At 40.8% G+C, this 19,824-nt stretch overlaps 1 protein-coding gene across 4 annotated transcripts in view; it reads right to left on the bottom strand.

Annotated features, from left to right (window-relative positions):
• The window catches only part of USP9X (ubiquitin specific peptidase 9 X-linked), a 205,070-nt gene that overhangs the window by 129,706 nt on the left and 55,540 nt on the right, over positions 1 to 19,824 (bottom strand). For all 4 annotated transcript variants that reach the window (XM_048864529.2, XM_048864519.2, XM_048864537.2 and 1 more), the window contains 5 exons: positions 10,984 to 11,099; positions 10,465 to 10,716; positions 10,249 to 10,387; positions 8,087 to 8,239; positions 3,952 to 4,056 (listed from right to left, as the gene is read on the bottom strand). In XM_048864529.2, the coding sequence (XP_048720486.1) occupies positions 3,952 to 4,056; positions 8,087 to 8,239; positions 10,249 to 10,387; positions 10,465 to 10,716; positions 10,984 to 11,099 (765 nt within the window). The remainder of the gene's footprint in view (positions 1 to 3,951; positions 4,057 to 8,086; positions 8,240 to 10,248; positions 10,388 to 10,464; positions 10,717 to 10,983; positions 11,100 to 19,824) is intronic.

Below are 19,824 nucleotides of genomic sequence, written 5' to 3'. Positions count from 1 at the left end.
TCTTTTAAGAATTAAAAGAAATTCTGGGGTTTAAGGGTTCCTTAATTATGAACATCAATACATTCCATTGTTTTGAAACAGCTGATAAATCATTTACTGTTGACATTTTAAACAGTAACCAAAATGGAGTGGACCTCGGCTGCTTTTTGTTATTGCTTTCTAAAGACTCCCCTGCTTATAATTAAAAGCCATCTAGTAAATCATTCAAACGTTACTTGTTAATGATTTAATAGTTATAATACTGATCTCTCTGATGCAATAGACTGCCTGATAATACAAAAATTTTTACTAGCATACCTGACCCAAAATAAGTTACTCCACATCCCTTTTCTTAAAAGAGGCCACAAATGATATTAACATTTACTTTCCTTTTAATGTAATTTCTGAGTACTCATTTGAATAATTTAGTAAATACGGTTCTAACTTTCAATAAATTTGAAATATATATTTGAATCCTTTATTTACATGAAAACATTGACTAAAGAAGCACCTATCCAGTCAAGTGCACACACAAATCAGAGAATTGGATCCCACAAAGCAGGTGCAAACTTGCTGGTGCAGAAGTACCTACTGATCTCCTGAAAAATCGGGCCCTATACTTTTAACGGTGGCTATTAGATCCAAGTATGCATGTCAGTATCTTTTAAAAGCAACTATAACCAACTCCTTCAAAAACGTGCAGAGAAAAAAAAACCAAAACATTCCTGAATGTCATTACACAAAAGCACTTGGCATAAAAATATGGTATGAGAATAAATTTCAGCATCACTCAGTATAAAGCTAGTGCATGTCATATAGTTGCAAGTATACAAATACAATAAAATATTTTGAAATACAGAATTTTCCATGTCCGACATGTACATATACATACACATACTGCCCTTAGTTGAATAAAAGTTAGCTTGACAATGGGAAGGAAACATCTGAGAAATCACTCTTAACACTAATATTCCAGGACAAATAGTTAAAAGTAAGTGGTTTAACAAACTGACAAAAGCTCAGAATTTAGAAGTCTGTCATTCCATCACAAAATTATACCACTGAGAGACATTACAACAAGAGTTTCAGTATATTTACCAAATTTACATATACTGATATTGTACTAAGACTTGAAATGCTTTTTTTTTTTTTAAATCATATCATTAGGGATCTGCCTATTGGCATAGTAGTAAGAAGTTACTCACCTTGTGCAGTAATGATGGTGTTTCAAGATGTGTCACTATGGGTGCTCCACTGTAGGTGTGCTTGTGTCCCTGCACTGGTGATTGGAGAACTTTGGCAGCAATGTCCATTAGGCCCGCACCTGTGCGCTCTCTCCTCATGCCCCACCATGTTAGGTGCACGGGCTAACACCCCTCATTTCCTCCTCAGAGTCATTGACAAGAACTCTGAAGTGGATGGGAGGAGAGCAGGATTTTGATGCATCCATAAGGACCCATCTCGAAGAACCATCGTTACGGCACAAGGTGAGTAACTTCTTCTTCAAGTAGTGTTTCTACTGATGCTCCATGTAAAGGACTCCCGAGCAGTGCCCCTATTGGAGGGCTGGGGTTTCAGAATCTGGTCAGTTACAGACGACAGTACTGTAGAGCCAAAGATGGTATCGGAGGCAAAGTTCCCATTGATCACATAATGTTGTGCGAAGGTGTCGACTGATGGCCATGTCACTGCTCTACAAATTCTCAGATAAGGACATTCTTGAAGGCTGCGACAGATGAGACCGACCAACCTTGTGTAGTGTGTATGAATAGTATCTGGAGGGGTTGGACTGCAAATGTAGTAACACTGTCTAATGCAGTTTGAGAGAGACACTTGGAGAGGCTCTGGGCTGATACTGCTGAGCCGTTGGATCTTTCCGCAATGAAGAGGAAAAGTCTAGTGGGCTTCCTGAAACCCTTCGTCCTATCCAGGTAGAAGCCTAGGGCTCTCCAGACATCTAGAGTGTGTAATATAGCCTCCCTGTTGTCTTGGTGAGGGTTGGGATAGAAGGTTGGAAGGTGAATCAACTGGTTCATGTGAAAAGGGGAGGTTGCTTTAGGAATGAATTTTGGATGTGGTTTGAGAATAACCTTGTCCCAAATAATACCAGGGGGCAGAGGAGGAGATGTATCATCACTGCCACTATTTCTCCCAGCCAAGGTGACTGCTATCAGGAAGGCCATTTTCACTGAGAGTTATGTAAGTGAATAGGTAGCCATGGGTTCAAAGGGGGGTATGGTCAGTCCTTTCAATACCAGGTTTATGTCTCACATGGGGGTAGAGAGTTGGTGTTGTGGGAAAAGATTTACTATACCCCTGAGGAGTCTTTTAGTAGCACTCCTAAAAGTAGTAGCACTGAGTCTCCCTCTACACCAGTGGTCCCCAAACTTTTCACATCATGCCTGCCCCCTTCTCTAGGGAAGACGGGGCTGGGAAATAGACCGTGGCTTGTGGCCTGTTACAGACAGGGGTAAAGGGGCTAAGGCTGGGGCCACAGAGGGCAAGTCTGGGGCTGGGGGCAGAGAGTGTGACTGCAGCCAGTGAAGATAGGGAGTGCTTCTCTGCCCCCCTCTGCAGCGAGGCTGTCTTGGTCAGGCTCTCGGGGACCAACAGCATTCGGCAGAGCTGCGGTGGATACCTGGTAATCCACGCCTCACGCTCCTCAACTGGCACCGGGACGTCGAACAGGACCGTGAGCTACTATAGGCCAGTGGCCAGGAGGATTGTCCTGAGTAGGGCAACCTCCTTCTTGGAGACAGGCGATGATGGCCCAGCGACTGGTGGTCTCTGGTGTCTGATCCGTCCTGGGCCCTTGGAGATGGTCGGGGCTGGTCCCAGAGTTCTTGCCAGGTGGCGCGTGCCTCAGAGGGCCTGCACCAATCTACCAGCGAGGTACGCCTCGAGTCCCTCAATCAGTGCCCCTGGCGTGGGTACCAAAGAGGGCTCAGCTGAGCCTTCCTCTCCAATCCTGAGGCGTGACGGCTTTGGGTGGGCAAACGCTGGCAGGACATCCCTCTCGATGGGGATCGGTACCACTGAAGCGGGGACACATGCACAGGTCCCAATGTGGGTTTTACCCAATATGGAATGGACATGAGCAAGCACTCGAAGAATTACTACAACTTGCCTTATCTTCACTAGGATATTACCTCGAGTTAACTGAGTTAAAAAACACCCCTTTCCCACCCCCCCACCAAATGAAGACAAGACCCTGGACTACAAAAAGGGAACGATAAATAGCTTCACTTTTAAATTTACTTTCTGAATGAAATGATAGTGTTCAAGGAATAAAACTGAATTTACTGAGCTTGATGACACAATGAAGATGCATTAGCTGAAAAAGCCAAGGGAAACTAGATAAACAAGTTGTCAATAAAACAAGTAGAGTATGTCTACACTTAAAACGTTACAGAAGCACAGCTGCACTGCTGTAGAGCTTCAGTGTAGACACTACCTACACCAATGGGAAAGATTCTCCTGTCGACATAGGTAATCCGCCTCTCCAAGGGGCAGTAGCTAGATCAACAGAAGAATTATTCCGTTGACCTAATGCTGTCCACATGCGGACTTAGGCTGGCTTAACAATGCTACTCGAGGGTGTGCTTTTTTCACACCTCTGACCAATGTAGTTAAACCAGCCTAATTGTAGAGTGTAGATTATGCCATAGTCTAAATATTTGTTTAGAAATATTCTGAAAATATCCCAGACTGTGCTCTAAACAGTACAGCAGTATACAAAAGTTACAACCCTGTTCATACCTACATGCAAAGGGAAGTCCCCTGTCTGCGGAGACTGCTAAAGAGTATGACAGACAATTTAAAGAGTTCTACTGTGGTAATTTGAATATATAAAAATGCTTTTAGCAAATTATGCATAATCAAAATACTAATCTATTTCATCCAGTACATTAAAGGCAAGTTCACTGTATTCAGTATTTACAGTAACAGAACAGCTGAAAAATGCAGTGTTACCTTAAAGCAATCAAACAGGTGATCAAGTTGTTCAGGAGAGAAATCCCAAGCCAACTTTGCAAGAAGATCATGTACATTCTTAACAATGGCTTCATGTTTTCCAGCCTGTCCGAGAAACAAAATTAACATTTGTAACTATCTATACTAAGATAAACATAGTAAGATATAACACTTCAAATTTGTCAGATGATTACCTGAAATGGGTAGGAAGGATTACTACCCCACCACCAAAGCATAACCCACTTTGACTACATAGATTTCCTCAGTGTAACCTGATTGTCTGGTTTTATTTTGTTAGTTTAAGTTTAAAATATCAGGTGAAATTAGCCCTGGTCTACACTTGGGGGGGTGGTAAGTGGGAGGGGGAGAATATCGATCTAAGTTATGCAACTTCAGCTACATGAATAATGTAGCTGAAGTCAACGTACTTAGATCGATTTACTATGGTGTCTTCACTGCAGTGAGTCGACTACTGCAGCTCCCCCGTCAATTCTGCCTGTGCCTCTCGCGGAGCTGGAGTACAGGAGTCGACGGGAGAGCACTCAGGGGTCGATTTATCGTGTCTAGACTAGATCCGATAAAATCAATCCCCGCTGGATCGATAGCTGCCCGCCAATCCAGCAGGTAGTATAGACATACCCTTAGTTAGTGAGGGATTGGGTTTAAAAATAATCTGTAGGTCAAAGCTTGCCCGATTTTTCACACTTTTATGTAGAAGATAATGATTTCTGCAAAGAATTTAAATTGAAATTTCTAACTGAAACAAGCTGTCCTGCACTTCAATCCATATTCCATCATGCTGCTTTGTTCTGTGTCTAAATGGATTTTCAATACAATATTTCTATACTGTATCTTAAAGTCTTCCTGAGATAGTAGTGGAGGATGGCTAATTGAAAGCCTTCCTTAAAAATCTGCTGACAGCACTCTAAAGGTGAACCTACTCATTGATCAGCAGTGCATCAGAAAACAGCCATGGTAAGAGAAGTGTCATATAAAGACTTTTTGAAATTGAGGGGGGAGAAGAGAGAGGCTTAACCAATAATTGTTGGCATTTTGATTTGGGGAAAAGGTAGAAACCAATTTTTTTCTGGTTTAATGCTAAAAGAGATGCCTTATTTGTGTTCTATGCCTATCAAGCATGAGGATTCCTGACTAGATGAACCAATAGTCTGATTTGATATGGCATTATTTTAAGCAGACACGTTTCAAAAAATTAATATGTAGAGTTGCGAGACTAACCCATTATTGTAAATTGTAAAGCTTCACAAACAAAATTTAGAGATACTGTCAATCTCATTCAGTGTTAAAAATTAATGCATTAATAGTAATGAAATTCACTATTTTGTAAACTCTGCATCAGTATTTCACTTCACCCCTTGCAGTCCTCAATTCAGTATCTTAAAATTATATGGTGTGCAGTGTTACTACTTTATATTTGTTCTAAATTTTATCCACTGACTTTTACTTTCATATTATGGTCCAGATTTTAAAAAAAGAGGGAGTGACTGTGGCAGTCATACTGCTGAATACGTCAAATGTTCAGTAATTTTAATTTTCCTGATTCAATAAATCTACTCCTACTTTTCACTCTTGGAACTCAATTTTAAATTTAAATAATTCCAATCTATTTGAATACGACCAAACTTTTTAGAAATTAGTGTCCCCCTGCTGACCAATTCAAATCTCAATTTTTTTAAATCAATTCCTCCAGTTTCTTCTCTGGACTTCTTTGAACTCCCTCCAATTTGTCGTCTTTCTAGTATTAATGTGGCATGTATTTAAATGCTAACATCTCATTGCCATTAAACCAACACCATATGGAGAGAGATGCAATCACCAGTCCAAAGTGGCTTTGGCCTTTTTTCCTACTCAGATTTAATTTATCCACTATCATGCCAATGCCTATTTTTGGCATTTCTGATTTTTAGCTTCTTTCCTCCCACTGAATCGGTTTATGATTATTTTCCCCAAGTCAATCTCAGTTTGTTATTTTCAGCCCCGTTTCTGAATATTATTAAGTTCTGAACTTATTCATTCTTTTTGTTACCATTGATGATGCGTGCCTTTCACATTATGGACAGCTATGAACACAAGGTCACTGCACAAAGGACAGTATAAACACCACAAACACAGAAGAGGGGATTACTCTGTCCTCAATGGTGTTTGCAACACCTCTCAACTTAGTATCTGTGAATTTTCAGTGGGGAAACTTGTGAGTTTTTACGCCAATGAACTGGACAGCATTTCTCTGTCTAATCTTTGAATCAAAGAACCAGTTGACGGTAATCATTAACACCTTCCACCCTAGCACCCCATCTGTCCATCCTCCCAATAAAGTTTAAAACATTGACACCATGAATGACTTCTCTCCAGACAATAAAATGAAGAAAGAACGGTGGAGGAGGGAGCATGGGGGCCCCCACAGTGCCCCTAGAATGGGGAAGAAGAATGTGGGCACTCAGCCCATGGCATGTGGCAGAAAGGAGATATCAGCGGGCTCATAGCAGAAGGAGGGGAAGGAGGGGCAACAGAGCCCTTTGCATGAGGGAGAGGGTCAGGGAGGGGGTGCAGGGAGTCCCTGAAATAGAGGTGGGTGAGAGAGAATCAAGGAATGGAAAGAGACCCCGGTGTGTGCAATGTGCTCAGACTGCAGAAGCAATGAACCCTGTGACCCTCTAGGTAACATGCTGTTTATTCCCACTTCTAGATCATTAATGAAGGAAAATAAGATGGGGTCCCAACACCAATTCCCTCCCCTCATGACACTTCCCTTAAACTCAATCTGTTGCCATTGAGCACTAGTATTTGCTTGCAGACTTCAGTATTACTCCCCAAACCTACATGAACTAATTCTGTTGGCAGGAATTCATGAGACACTTGAAAATGTTATACCGAAAGCTAAATATTTTAGATCTCCTAACAGGTTAAAGCAGCATGATTTCCCTTGTACCCCACAACACGTGCTGGTTTGATCTTATCACTGTATTTTTATTCGAGTGCTGTAACGAGAGGCTCAATCAGTTTCCTTGGAACTGAGGTGAGCATGCATTGTAATTGTTGGACTCTTCCTTTTGTCTTTTTTTTTTTTTTTTTTTTAAAGATGAGAACACTAGTGACACTACAAGCTTTCAGGAACAGTCACTAGTTTTATGGATATACCGGGTGTTCAGAATTCACTGTTTCACACTTAATTTCCTTCAGAAGCTTCAGAATACTCATTTGGCTCTCAGATTTATTGCACTTCATTTGCTCCAGTAATTTCTTCTTAGGGCTTGCCTACACTTTAAATGCTACAGCGGCACAAATCCATTGCTGCTACTGCAATATCATAGCACTTCATTGTAGACATTACGCCAACGAACAAGGTTCTCCCGTTGGCATAGGTAATCCACCTCCCCAAGAAGCAGTAGCTAGCTCAGTGGAAGAATTCTTCCTCTGGCCTAGTGCTGTCTACATAGGGGGCTATGCCAGCCTAACTACACTGCTCAGGGGTGTGGATTTTTCAGACCCCTGAGCAACATAGCTGGGTCAACTTAACTTTTCAGTGTAGACCACGCCTTCGAGATTTCATGGGAAACGGTATGTGTTCTCAGCGAAAATTAAAGCACTCTCAAAAAACTCCCTTGTCCTCTACAGTAAAACTAAGACAAAATATTCATTTTAAATGCTTTACACTACTTCATTATCTTTAATTGCCTCATCTTGTCCACTGGTAGGCTAGAGAATCTAGAATCACACGCCGCTTAATATATATTAATCCCTCCTCTGTACCATTTTATCATCTATGCCTTTAGAATTTATTACCTCCTGCCTAGTTAGTCCTGCCCATTGAACTTGTAGCAGATCTGAGAAGGCAGTCTCAGATCCTGGACTTGAGTCCACCTAGCAGTCTAAATTTAGTTTTCAAGATCTCCTCCCCCATTTCTTTTTGTATATACCAATGCACACCACCAGCAACACAATCTCAAAGCACCCTCTCGTCTACATGAAATCCAATACCCTCCTTCCTTATTTGATAACATGCATGCCATTTGCTATGTTGAATAAAAGTCATGATTTGACTTAAAATTGTAAAGAGGTGCTATAAAGTAAGATCAATCCTGCTTAAGGACAGGGCAATAGTTTAATTCCTTACCTGAGCTGCCCAAATGTTGTCAAGATCTTCCAAAGTGAGGGCTTTTTCTTTGATGACAAAACGAAGAATCTTCTCTAACTTTTCTACGTATTGAGGCTGATGAAGACTATCTCGTAATACGATTGATAAAATATTATTTTGCTGGATCCATTCCTAATTTTAAATTAAAATACAATTTCAAAATACTGAAGTTTTTGAGAAGTAGATAGTTAAAGTTAAACGGAAAATGTAAGCCAGAAATCATCGTTCTGTCTCTTATAAAGGTAACACACACCAAAAGGGAAGGATATTTATACTTCACTTCCAATTTCTAGAATGCAATACCACCACTGCCCCCAAATCAAAGCAAGTCAGTGCTTTATACAATTCTGATTCCCTACCCATTGTAATAAATAAGATTTTTTTTCCTGCAGCTGTCTTCTGAAGGCAAGGTCAGCAATAATTCCCATGCTTTGTAGCTTCAGTGGACAAGGATACTTCACTACAAATGTTTTTCAAGCAAAGCGCAACAGTGAAATCCGAACATAAAAATTCTCATACAGCTTCCAGTGTAAGGGGACGGGGGAAGACTGAGCATCTACTTTTTCCAGGGATACATTTTTTCAGTAGCTTGGAGCCACTGAAGACATTTCAGTGACTCAGGTGTAACCTTTCTGTAACTCAATTGGTACACTTATAGCATAGCATGTTACATAACAAGAGGATGGTTGAACACTGGAAAACATCAGGGAATGAACTATATTCTGAAAAGGGTACTCCTTAATCAGCTTCACCTCTTTAAATGCCTCAACTTCTACTTGAATTAGAGAAAAAAGAGTTCAAGCAAGATTTAAGAAGTGGAGACAAAAATTAAGATGATTTCAAAGGTTGCACTGATATAGTGTAAGGAACGCAATGTAGTCCAGCTCTTTCGTTCAGACTGAGGCATCAGCAGAATGTCTACTGAGTGCCAGAACCAAAAAGGAATGAGAGAAGGTGGTCATTCCTTCAGAGTTGCTATATTTGATTATATAATTAGAAGAGTCAATCTGGCACCTCATGTAAGACTTGGACAAACAAGGTTTTTCAATTATCACCTGTACTTTATATTTTCCAGTATAAAGAGATTATTTTTGGCAAAAAATTTTTTTAAAAAATGAGTATTTCTAACAAGAGTCAATCCTGCTTGAGATGCCTAATCCCACAGTTGTGTCAAGAGCCACTTATTCACTTATGTAGTACATATAGCGCAAACGCTGCATAATCCTGCCCCATAGCATTACTTCTCCAGATTATGAATTTCACAGCAGGGAAAAAAAGTCACTAAACCCGGAGAGCATGTGAACTTTTTACTCTCTTTCTCTCGCTCTCACTAAAGCAAACATCTGTAGCAATTACATCTTAAAATGCAGCATGCTGGAACTTGATAAAGGTTCTATTTCAGGGATTCCTCAAATCTGTACTCAGGGACAAACCAGCACTCAAAGCAAGTGAATGTATGGACTGTATATTAAATTTAAAAAATGATTATGAATGTATTTAACATAAAATCAGAATGAGCCGTTGTACCTATAAAAATATATCTTTAGGTAAATTTATAAAAGTCTTATCACAAAACTATTCTACGAAAAGTTTTTCGGTCAAACAATTAGGATGTATACTAAAGACCCACATGTAGGGCAATCACTTTCAAAATTTAATTTGAACTGTTTAAATAATTCTTTTGTAATTATCAACATTGCTCTCCGAGAAATGACTCATGTAATTTTGTTTAAATTAATGCTGTACTAATTATAGTGGTACAAAAAAGTGTCAACTTCAGTACACATCTATTTTTACGTTCAATTTAAAAAAAGAATTCTTTTAAATTGTGCTACACCTTGACACACAAGATCAACTTCGAAAATAATTTTTTGCAGATCTTATAAATCTCTGAATACATTTTAATAGCAATCCTGATGGAAATATAGTGATGTCAACAGCAAAGCATAAAAACCCTTATGACACACTAGTAATTACTGTGACTAATTATGAAGATAGTTAATTTTCATGACTTTGGATAACACCAGATAATGAGGATTCACATAAAGTAATGTACATTATTACTCTATCTCTGAAGAATTACTACTGCATTTAAAGAAAAAAGTCTTAACCTAATTCAGGTAATAAGAACAAAAACTTACTGCCATTCTCTCTGCTGTAAGCCACTCTTCCTCTTCAGGATTACCATGCCGATGCGTATAATATGACACACTAGATATCACCTTGTTAACTTCGTTTAGTGCATTCATTTTACCATTGAAAGAGGAAATTTGCAATAATCTGTAAGAAATATTAAGTGTAAGAAATGCAAAAAGACAGACAAAAAAATAACCATTCCAACAGAAAGAGTGCCTTACCTAAGTATCATTTTTAACCTAAATATTTCTAAGTTTTTTACTGTTTCTTCTTGTCCTGGGACTCTGGAAGCTAAGTTCTTTAGAGATTTGATTATCATTGACAGAGCATCATTTTTGGCTTCATTCTTTGCTTCTTTTTTCAGTTCATCATCAGTTAAGTTTTCTAAAAACTGTGGAACCATTTCTATAATTGGAAGGAAGTATTTCTTGACTGTGTGTAGCGTTAGAAACTCATAGCATTGTCCAAATGGTCTAAAAAACAATAAAAAACATCAGATGTAATGTGAATACTTGGCTACTTTTATTAAGATATTAGAGTATTTTGTTCAGGAAACTGGTTTATTTACAAGTGAACAAAATAACGAAAGGTAATTCAGATTCTGGACATTCAAGTAAACAATACTGAACAACAGATCACAGTACCCCTTTTCAGAAGAAACAAATAAATGATACTTGAAATCCTTGCATTTATTTTCAATGAACATATCCCAAAACTACTATGCTTTCTAAGGAACTTACTTGATGAGAGCTGCAATTATCTGAACATTCAATGCTGAACCACTCATAAAACGATCATGCAGGATCTGAAATCCATTTAATGTGCCAAACTTGTTGATGAGATCTACTAGCCAACCCTGCAACACAATAAATTAGTTACTTCCTCATTTTTAAAAACTGTTACCATTATAAACTGCCAAAAATACAATATTTGCTACTACAACATAAACATCACTTTTGTTTAGAGACTCATTATGCAACCAATATAGTCATGTTTTTCTATTTGTAAGGGTAACACAAGTTACATATGATCCTACACAATCCAGGACATGCTGTTTCTGGGTTGTGGTGTTTGTTTTTTCAGCAGAAAGACAATTCTGTCTTTATTCATTAACAAACTGAAGCACAGGTATTGTACCTATTAATTATTCAAAGAACTTTGTCAAATATAATTTGTTTGTGTATACATGTACTCTGAGTAGTAAATTAATAGTAAGCAATGCATTTCTGTTCTTCTAATTTTGGTCAAATTAATTTAGTAGATACTGACTAAAGTGAAAAAGCAAGATGAAAGATTCATTAGGTGAAATCTGCCCCACTAAAAAAACCTCCCACTGACTTCAGTATGGCAAGAATTTTGCCATTACTTATTTCCATGGGTGAGACTATTTGCACTAGGAAGCCCCAGAAGGATAATCAATTAATTGTTTGATCATAAATGTCCAAAAGTTGTAATATAGGATAACATACATTCCCAGTATTATTTAAAACTTGGACATGTACATGCATAAAATCACTTTTCCTCCCCAACATCTATTCCTACCAATCTATTTTTACATTGTTGGTATAAGGTACCATTGAAACAGTATCAAATACATTCTCTCTTATTGTGCACTGCAAATCAGAATTGCTTCTTTTCCACATGAAAGCCAGTTTTCTTTCAAGGTCATTCGCCTACCAAATCCTTTTTTCCCCTCATTAGATCATATGAAAGTTCAAATGTACCACATTCCAAGTCTCTTTCTGATCATCTTATGTGATCACCAAAAACTGACAAATTGCGGGAGAAGAGGAACGTTTGTTTCCTGTTCATCCTGAAGCCATTGGTTCCACTCAAATTAGCTTCCTATAAAATAAACAGTTTCTCTGAAAATAGGAGAAACATTATGCTTAACTTGGAAGTTACTGGAAGAGCAGATCAATTAAAGTTGGTTTTGATTTCTAAAAAAATCACAAAATGTCTTATTAGTAAACTGGCCAAACAAATATATTTCAAGACTCTTGAAGTCTCTGAAACTCTCAAGTTCATTATTTCAGTTAAAGCCTATATTATTTGCAGTGTGTGTCACTAGCAATGGAAAAAAAACAAAAAACAAACAAAAAACCTCATTCTATCTAATTCTACCCCAAACCTAAACGGTAGTTCTCTAACAGATAGGCACACATTTATGGAGGACATAATTATTAATAATCCCAGTAATCTATAAATGTCCGCATTACCGCTACTTCCTGCTTCAACTGTGATCCAGCATTTGGCTAGATGAGAGTTCCACCAAGCCAAAAAAAAAAAAAATCAATCTGAGTTGGCTGGATTGAGAAAAATCACACATTGCTTGGAACAGCTCTCACCCTGGTTAATCAGTGGTATACATTATACCATCATCCTCTCTATACCTGTTATTTCTATCTGGGATGACTATAGGAAAGTGTGTGTGTGTGTGTGTTTGGGGTAGGGGGGAGTGGACGGGGGGGATGTTAATAAACTAGGCAAAATGTTCATTAGACCATGGTTATTTTCCCTGGCCAAGAATTTGGGCAGCTCTCCTAGCATTTCATATCATTTTTAGTTTGATGAAGTAACAGTTTGATACTTAAATCATATAGATGTTCTAGGTTGAAATTTGAATTCCCAGGTACCTTATACAATGTGGTGTTCATTTACACAACACTTTTCTGAGAGAATGACTTTTTTGAATCTGGCAAATATACAGCTAGTTTAAGCCAGACATTTTCCCAAAAGATGATTTTCATATAATGTTAAGGAAGTGTTTGATTTAATTAAAAATAATATTGTCCCATGTGCTACTCTGTGGCATCTTCCAGTTTTATTCCTGTAACAAAGCAGTTATCCACTGTCTTCTGAGCAAAATGCTCCATGGCCAGTGCAAAAAGTAAAGGATACCGCAGACACTCCTGATGAGTTCCACTATATAACTATTAGAGAAGACTTAACCCTACTAATTCCCATAGTTGCTTTTGGTATGGAAATAAAACCAGTAATCCACTTAAGGAAATAAGGACCAATGGGGAACAAAACTTTAACTAAAAGATTCCACTACACCCTATCCAACACCTTCTGAGTCAAGTGATCAAACAAAATTTTTTTTTAATATTTGGCACTATGAATGATTTATAGATTCAACAGATTACAAGGCAAGAAGGGGCCCTTTTGATCATCTAGTCTGACCTCAAGTATTGCATAAGCATTATCTAACACTTGCCTGCTCTTAATAACCCTACCCTTGCCTACATACCCTCTGATCCAGATGTATGTAAACTAATAGTTTGGACAGGAAACATGAAGCTAGTATTTTTGTTAAGATTTTTAAATCATGATTTGATAATTATATGTGGTCCACCCTGAGGAAGAACCCACAACAGTGGCACCCTTTATAGATGGAGGGCTCATACACACAGTGCAGCAATGCACACTATGGGGTGCGAATTCTGAAGTGCACCAAAGTTTAGCACTAACTAGCTTGTGTAGACTGTGCACAGCAGCAAGGATTGCACGGGCCAGTTAGTGTGCAACATGGTGTGTTTTAAAAATCACACCCCCACAACATGCACTGCAGCACCATGTAGATAAGCCCTGAGATCTTTCCCTAACAAAACAGTATTAAATGTACCCTTTGAAGGACCTCCTAATATCTCCTTGTAAAATTAACATGGCTAGCCATAAGACCATGAAATTTATCACTTTTCTTGCTTGCTATTGTCTCTATGACCATCACCTAAATAATTTCTGCATCCAAAGTTGGTTTATGAATCTCATGATCTGTGGCAAACCTGCTACTTCCAGATATTTTCAAATAACTTCAGACTGTGGAGCGTCTGAGGTATAGGGGTTAATCTACTAAGCATCAAAAGCTGGACATATTTCATGAGAGTAACTAGCTTTTGCTGATCATTTTTAAATGGTGGGGGAAAAGCCTCCAGATTTTTAATCCTCAGGTTTTTCAGCCAACAACTTAGCACATGTATTTCCTTTTTCATTTAATTTCTCTTTGTATACTTGAGGGCTTTTTCAGTGATGTCTATGGTCATGATATTCAGTTTTCCCCTAACAATAGCTAATTGTTTATCATTTTAAGCCTATATGAATGTGCTATCTCCATCTTGTGTTCCATTTTTCGAGGTCCCCCCTCACCCCCCAAAAAAAGATTCTGCTTATCAACTGACCTAAACATTGCTTTACCTGCCTCCCATAGAAACTCCTTCTTTAAACTGGCTTTTATCACACATTTAAAAGTACTGAACAATGTCATCTTGAATTACTGCAGCCTAATAGTCGTCCTCAAGCAGCAATTTTCCAAGCAGATGATTTTTGTATCCTATACCAGCTATCAAATATTACCCTTTGTAACAGTATTAATTGCTACAAATCTTGCCAATTTCAGTAATCTAAAAAAAATTACTTATTTTAGTATACAAAATGATAGGTGTGGGAATACCATATACAGTCTTGTTTCCTAAATACAAGTCTCTCCAAGGAGACGTCTTTAGGACAAAAGTTGATGCAGAATCTGTTCTCTCACCTCCCTGCACCCCTGCCCAGTTCAGCCAAATAAGAAACCTGTGAACTCCTTACAACTCAGGTTAAAGACAATATAGTTTCTTGTGAGCAGTGACATTAAAAATGCCATGCCATTGTGGAGTTGTGTTTACTGTGCCTCAATAATTCTGTATTAAAAGTAAAAATGTGTGTTTTTAAAGTCCTACCCTCAACTTGAGATCTGAAAATCAGGCTGTATTATTTACTTCTGACACATCACTACTGGTAAAACTGACCCAACCACAGTGTAAGAGATTTAATTAAGTTGCAATTGAGGTGTATCTCTCAATTTAAAATCATTCAGATCACAATTGCAACTTAAGTACATCTTTGTGGTAAAGCATAAGAAAAACAGCTTGACCTTAATATTCCAGGTTAATAAGCCAGACTTCTAGAAGTTTTACTTGTGAACTCAGCAAGTTTGACAAAGTCAATAAGATAAAACAAGAGTCACAGAAAAAAATGGTTAATAACCTTTTGTAACTGTTGTTCAAGATATGTTGCTGATGCCCACTCAATGCTAGTGTGCATGCGCCACGTGCACAGTTGCCACAGATTTTTTCCCTTAATGGTATCCATAGGGCCTGCCCTAGAGCCCTATGCTTATGGACCAGTATAAGGGACGTCACCGGCCCAGCACTCTCTCAGTTCCTTCTTATAGGTAACTCCGACAGAGGGGTAGGTGGGCGGGTCATGGAACGCACATGAGCAACATATCTCCAAGAACAACAGTTATGAAAGGTTTGTAACTGTTTTTTCTTCCTCGAGTGCTTGCTTATGTTGATTCCAAGATAGGTGACTCAAATAGTATCCCTGGAGGTGGGCTCAGAGTTCACGGATGTGCTGATTGCAACACTGCCCTTCCAAAACTGGCCTGCTGGGTGATGGCATAGTGGGATGTGAAGGTATGAACTGACGACCATGTCGCAGCTTCGCAAATGTCCTGAATTGGTACTGAAGAATTCCACTGACAAAGCTTGAGCCCTTGTGGAATGAGTGGTCACCATGGCCAGAGGCAGAAACTTTGCCTGCTCATAGCAAGCCCGGATGCAGGTGGTTATCCAGGACGAGATTCTCTGGGATGACACCAGGAGACTTTTCATCCTGTCTGCCACTGTTACAAAAGGTTCACAAAAGTTAATTTACGCAGACATCTGTTGCAGTACCCAGGCCCGGATGTTTCACAAGCTTGATGCCTCCTTACACTGGGACATGATAAAGTTAGCTGGCTACTGTAAGACTTGGCGCCTCCAACCAACCATCATAAAAATAGTCTCCAGTTTGTCCAATCTTCATCACGCCGGCAGAAACCGAGAACTGAATGGTCAGAAGGTGAAGCATGAAGTAGAACCGGTCAAGCTAGGTGTGACCTTCGACTGCACACTGTGTTACCATGCCCACCTGAAAAAGACAGCAGCTAAAGTTAAGACACGCAACAATCTTATTAGCAAACTGGCAGTTTTGTCATGGGGTGCTAGTGCTCCACCTTTGCAGATGTCAGCTCTTGCCACCGCATATTCAGTGGCGGAGTACCGAGCACCAGTTTGGAGTCGATCGCCACACACTAAACTGATGGATACACAGTTACGTGCCGCCATGCGCATCATCTCTGGCGCCCTACGTTGGGCTTCATTCCCATGACTTCCAGTTCTGAGCAATACTGCTCTTCTTTATATCAGTCGAGGGGTTATCACTGGCAAGTTACTGAAGTAAATACACACCAACTCAAGCCTACTGCTGCATGACCTTTTTCAACCACCAGCAGCACGTTTGCCATCACGGTCTCATCTGCCACGCCAGAATGTTAGGGAGGAAACACTCTGGTGAGAGGAATGGATATCTGTTATAATCCCCAACCAGTCCCTTGTCGTTGACACCACAATTTGTCCGCCTGGTTTTGACCTGCCCTGTTGCCAGTGGTCCCTGTTGAACAGGTTCGGGACCAGGCAAAGTCTCTGTGCAGCCAACTAGTATTGCTGGGGCCTTCGTGACAGCCCTTTGTGCAGCTGCAGCGCAACACAGACGATGTGGCACATTGTCGATGAATGCCTGCCGACTAGGTTCAGCGGTGGCCTAGAAGAACTGCATTACACCACTAAAGATGCCATTGCTTGGCTAGACGACTATGCACACACTAAATAAACTGCTGCAAAGAGCTGTGTTGACTTGCAGAAAGGTTTAGTTCTTTCAATGTAGAAGGCCAGAACCAGTTTAACATCTAAGATATGCAGTCAACGTTCCTCATCAGTTCTGTGAGGCTTCGGGAAGAAGACAGGCAGAAAAATGTCCTGATTGTTGTGGTACTGTGACACTACCTTTGTTAGGAAGGCTGGGCGCAGCTAAACTTTGTCGCTGAAGAACACCATGTAAGGGGGCTCTGAAGTCAAGGTTCTCATCTCAGAGACCCACCCTGGCCAAGGTAATTGCCACAAGGAAGGCAACTTTCCACGAGAGGACCAGTAGAGAACAAGATGCCAACGGCTCAAAGGGGGGGGCCTGTGAGCCTTGACAGTACCAGATTTAAGTCCCATGGGGGAATCAGGTTGCGAACCTCCAGGTAGAGCCTCTCTAAACCTTTCAGGAACCGAGACGTCATTTTGTGGGAGAAGACCGATCTACCTCAGACCAGAGAATGGAAGGCCAAGATGGCTGCCAAGTGAACCTTAACTGACAATACAGCCAGGCATTGGTGCTTCAAATAAAGCAGATAGTCCAAGATGGACTGCAGGGATGACCGATATGGAGAGAGATTCCATTCTGAGGCCAAACAAGTGAAACACTTCCACTTTGCCAAGTAGGTCACTCTGGTGGAAGGTTTCCTGCTGCCTACCAAGACCTGCTAGACATGCTCCAAGCAGGCTTGCTCCTCTGGATTCAGATATACAGCAGCCGTGGCATCAGGTATAGGGAGGAGAAGTTCATATGGCACAGCCAGTCTTGATTCCTCTAGATCAAGTCAGATTGGAAGGACCTGCCACCACCTCGTCCGGAGAGGACAACAAGGTGGCTAGTGGAACAGGAAGAGCTGTAGCATCCCCCTCATAGAATATCAGTTTGGAAGGGACCTCAGGAGGTCATCTAGTCCAACCCCCTGCTTAAAGCAGGGCCAATCTCTAATTTTTGCCCCAGATCCCTAAATGGCCCTCTCAAGGATTGAACTCACAACCCTGGGTTTAGCAAGCTAATGCTCAAACCACTGAGCTATCCCACCCACCCTCAGCTTGTCTCACGTCCATTTGGGCCAACTTGGCAACCTCGGTACCATGGTCAGTCCCATAATTGGGATACAGTGACAGGTGGGATAGTGTCGCTGTCTGCCTCTCAGATATCGTAAGTACGACTGCTGAGAAGGGGGACCTGGTACCAGAGGGAACCCCCACGGGCTCCAGCCCTGCCACTGCCTGGGCCAGCCCGATGGCCAAGCTGCAGCACCAGTGCCGCAGTCCAGTGCATATGCTGGTAACCAGTACTACTACTTGAGGCACTACAGACTCCACCTCAAATTCTGATGAGATCTCTTCACCTTGAGACCATGGCGGAGCCGCACCCGGTTCCACTTCCCTGTGGTGCTGGGGCACTCATGACAGATGCCAGGCCAGGGATCACTGAAGTGGGGCCATACAGCGCTTCCCTCTGGAAGGTGCTGCTGCCACTGTGGAGCTGTCCAGTCTGTGTGTCCCTCTATCCTCAGTAGCCTTGGCCAGGTCAGGACCTTGGGGAGTGGGCGGTACTGGGAGCGACAATCAGTCTTTTGCATCCTGGAACACCTCCAGTGTCGAGGGGGCTCGCGGGTGCAAGGGACCACAATCGCTCCCGGGAGTTCAACACGAGTCCTGAATAGGGCTCAGCACCGTTGGCAGGGTCGCTGAAGTAGACTGCAGCTCTGGGGAGCGCGAGTGGCCCCGCAGTGATCTCAGCATGTCACCTGCTCCCCTTGCGTCCCTTTTCGGCGCCAGCAAGCACCCTCTCCCCGCACACTGTTTCTTGTGCCTCTTCCTTGGCACCAGAGATGATGAGTGGTGCTGGGAAGAGAATGGTGCTGGCGGTGCACTTCGCACTGATCAGAGCAGGACGGCTCCGAAGATGGTCTGAGGGCTGCCTCCATTAGTAGAGCCTTCAAATGAATGTGTCTATCCTTTTGAGCCCTTGGCCCAAAACCTCTGCAGATCATACACTTGTCTTTGATGTGAGCTTCCCTGAGGTACTTCAGACAAGCTGAATGCAGGTCGCTCACGGGCATAGGTTTGTCACAGGTAGAGCACGGCCTGAAACCCGGAGACCTGGGTATGCCCAATCCGCAGGACAAAGTCCCCCAAAGACTGGAACAACTATCTACACTTTAACACTCACTATCTTAACTAGGCTAACTAGAGAGAACTATATAAAACAGAAACAAGTCCAAACCACTAGAGCAGGAAAGCCTTGCAAGAGCAAGAAGCCGTTACAGCAACCATCACAGGCGGTAAGAAGGAACAGAGGGTGGGGGGATCTCTTATACCGGTGCATAAGCTCTATGGATACCATGAAAGGAGGAAAAAAATCTCTGGCAACTGTGCACTTCCCATGCACACACCTAACATGGAATCAACATGAGCAAGCACTCGAAGAACCACTTTTAAAGTCACTTTTCAGAGCAGATTAAAAATATTATTGTACTTGAAAACGATCACTACAATAATTTTATTTTTAACTGATACATATTTTGTCCATATTCTTGTTAGTTTCACTCAGTGAAATGATGCAATGTGCATTTTGTTTTTGACGAACTTCCAATAAACTTTACTACTGTACGATAGTCATGTTAATTCTCTCAAATTATATTGGCTCAAATTTGGACCAAATTAAAGCTTCAACAACATTGTAATAGTTATAGGATTTTACTAAGTACTTCATTCAAATGCTAATCTAAGAACCTGTCAAGTCAAGTTTCATATAAAATGTAAGCTTTATGAAAATCACCTTTTCAAAACTCATGACGAAAACAAATGTTACGACTCACTCTGAAAAATTTAAGTGGATTCAGTTTT

This window comes from Caretta caretta, chromosome 1, assembly GCF_965140235.1.
Source record: "Caretta caretta isolate rCarCar2 chromosome 1, rCarCar1.hap1, whole genome shotgun sequence".
Classification (NCBI taxonomy): Eukaryota; Metazoa; Chordata; order Testudines; family Cheloniidae; genus Caretta; species Caretta caretta.
This window is presented reverse-complemented; position numbering and strand designations above follow the sequence as displayed.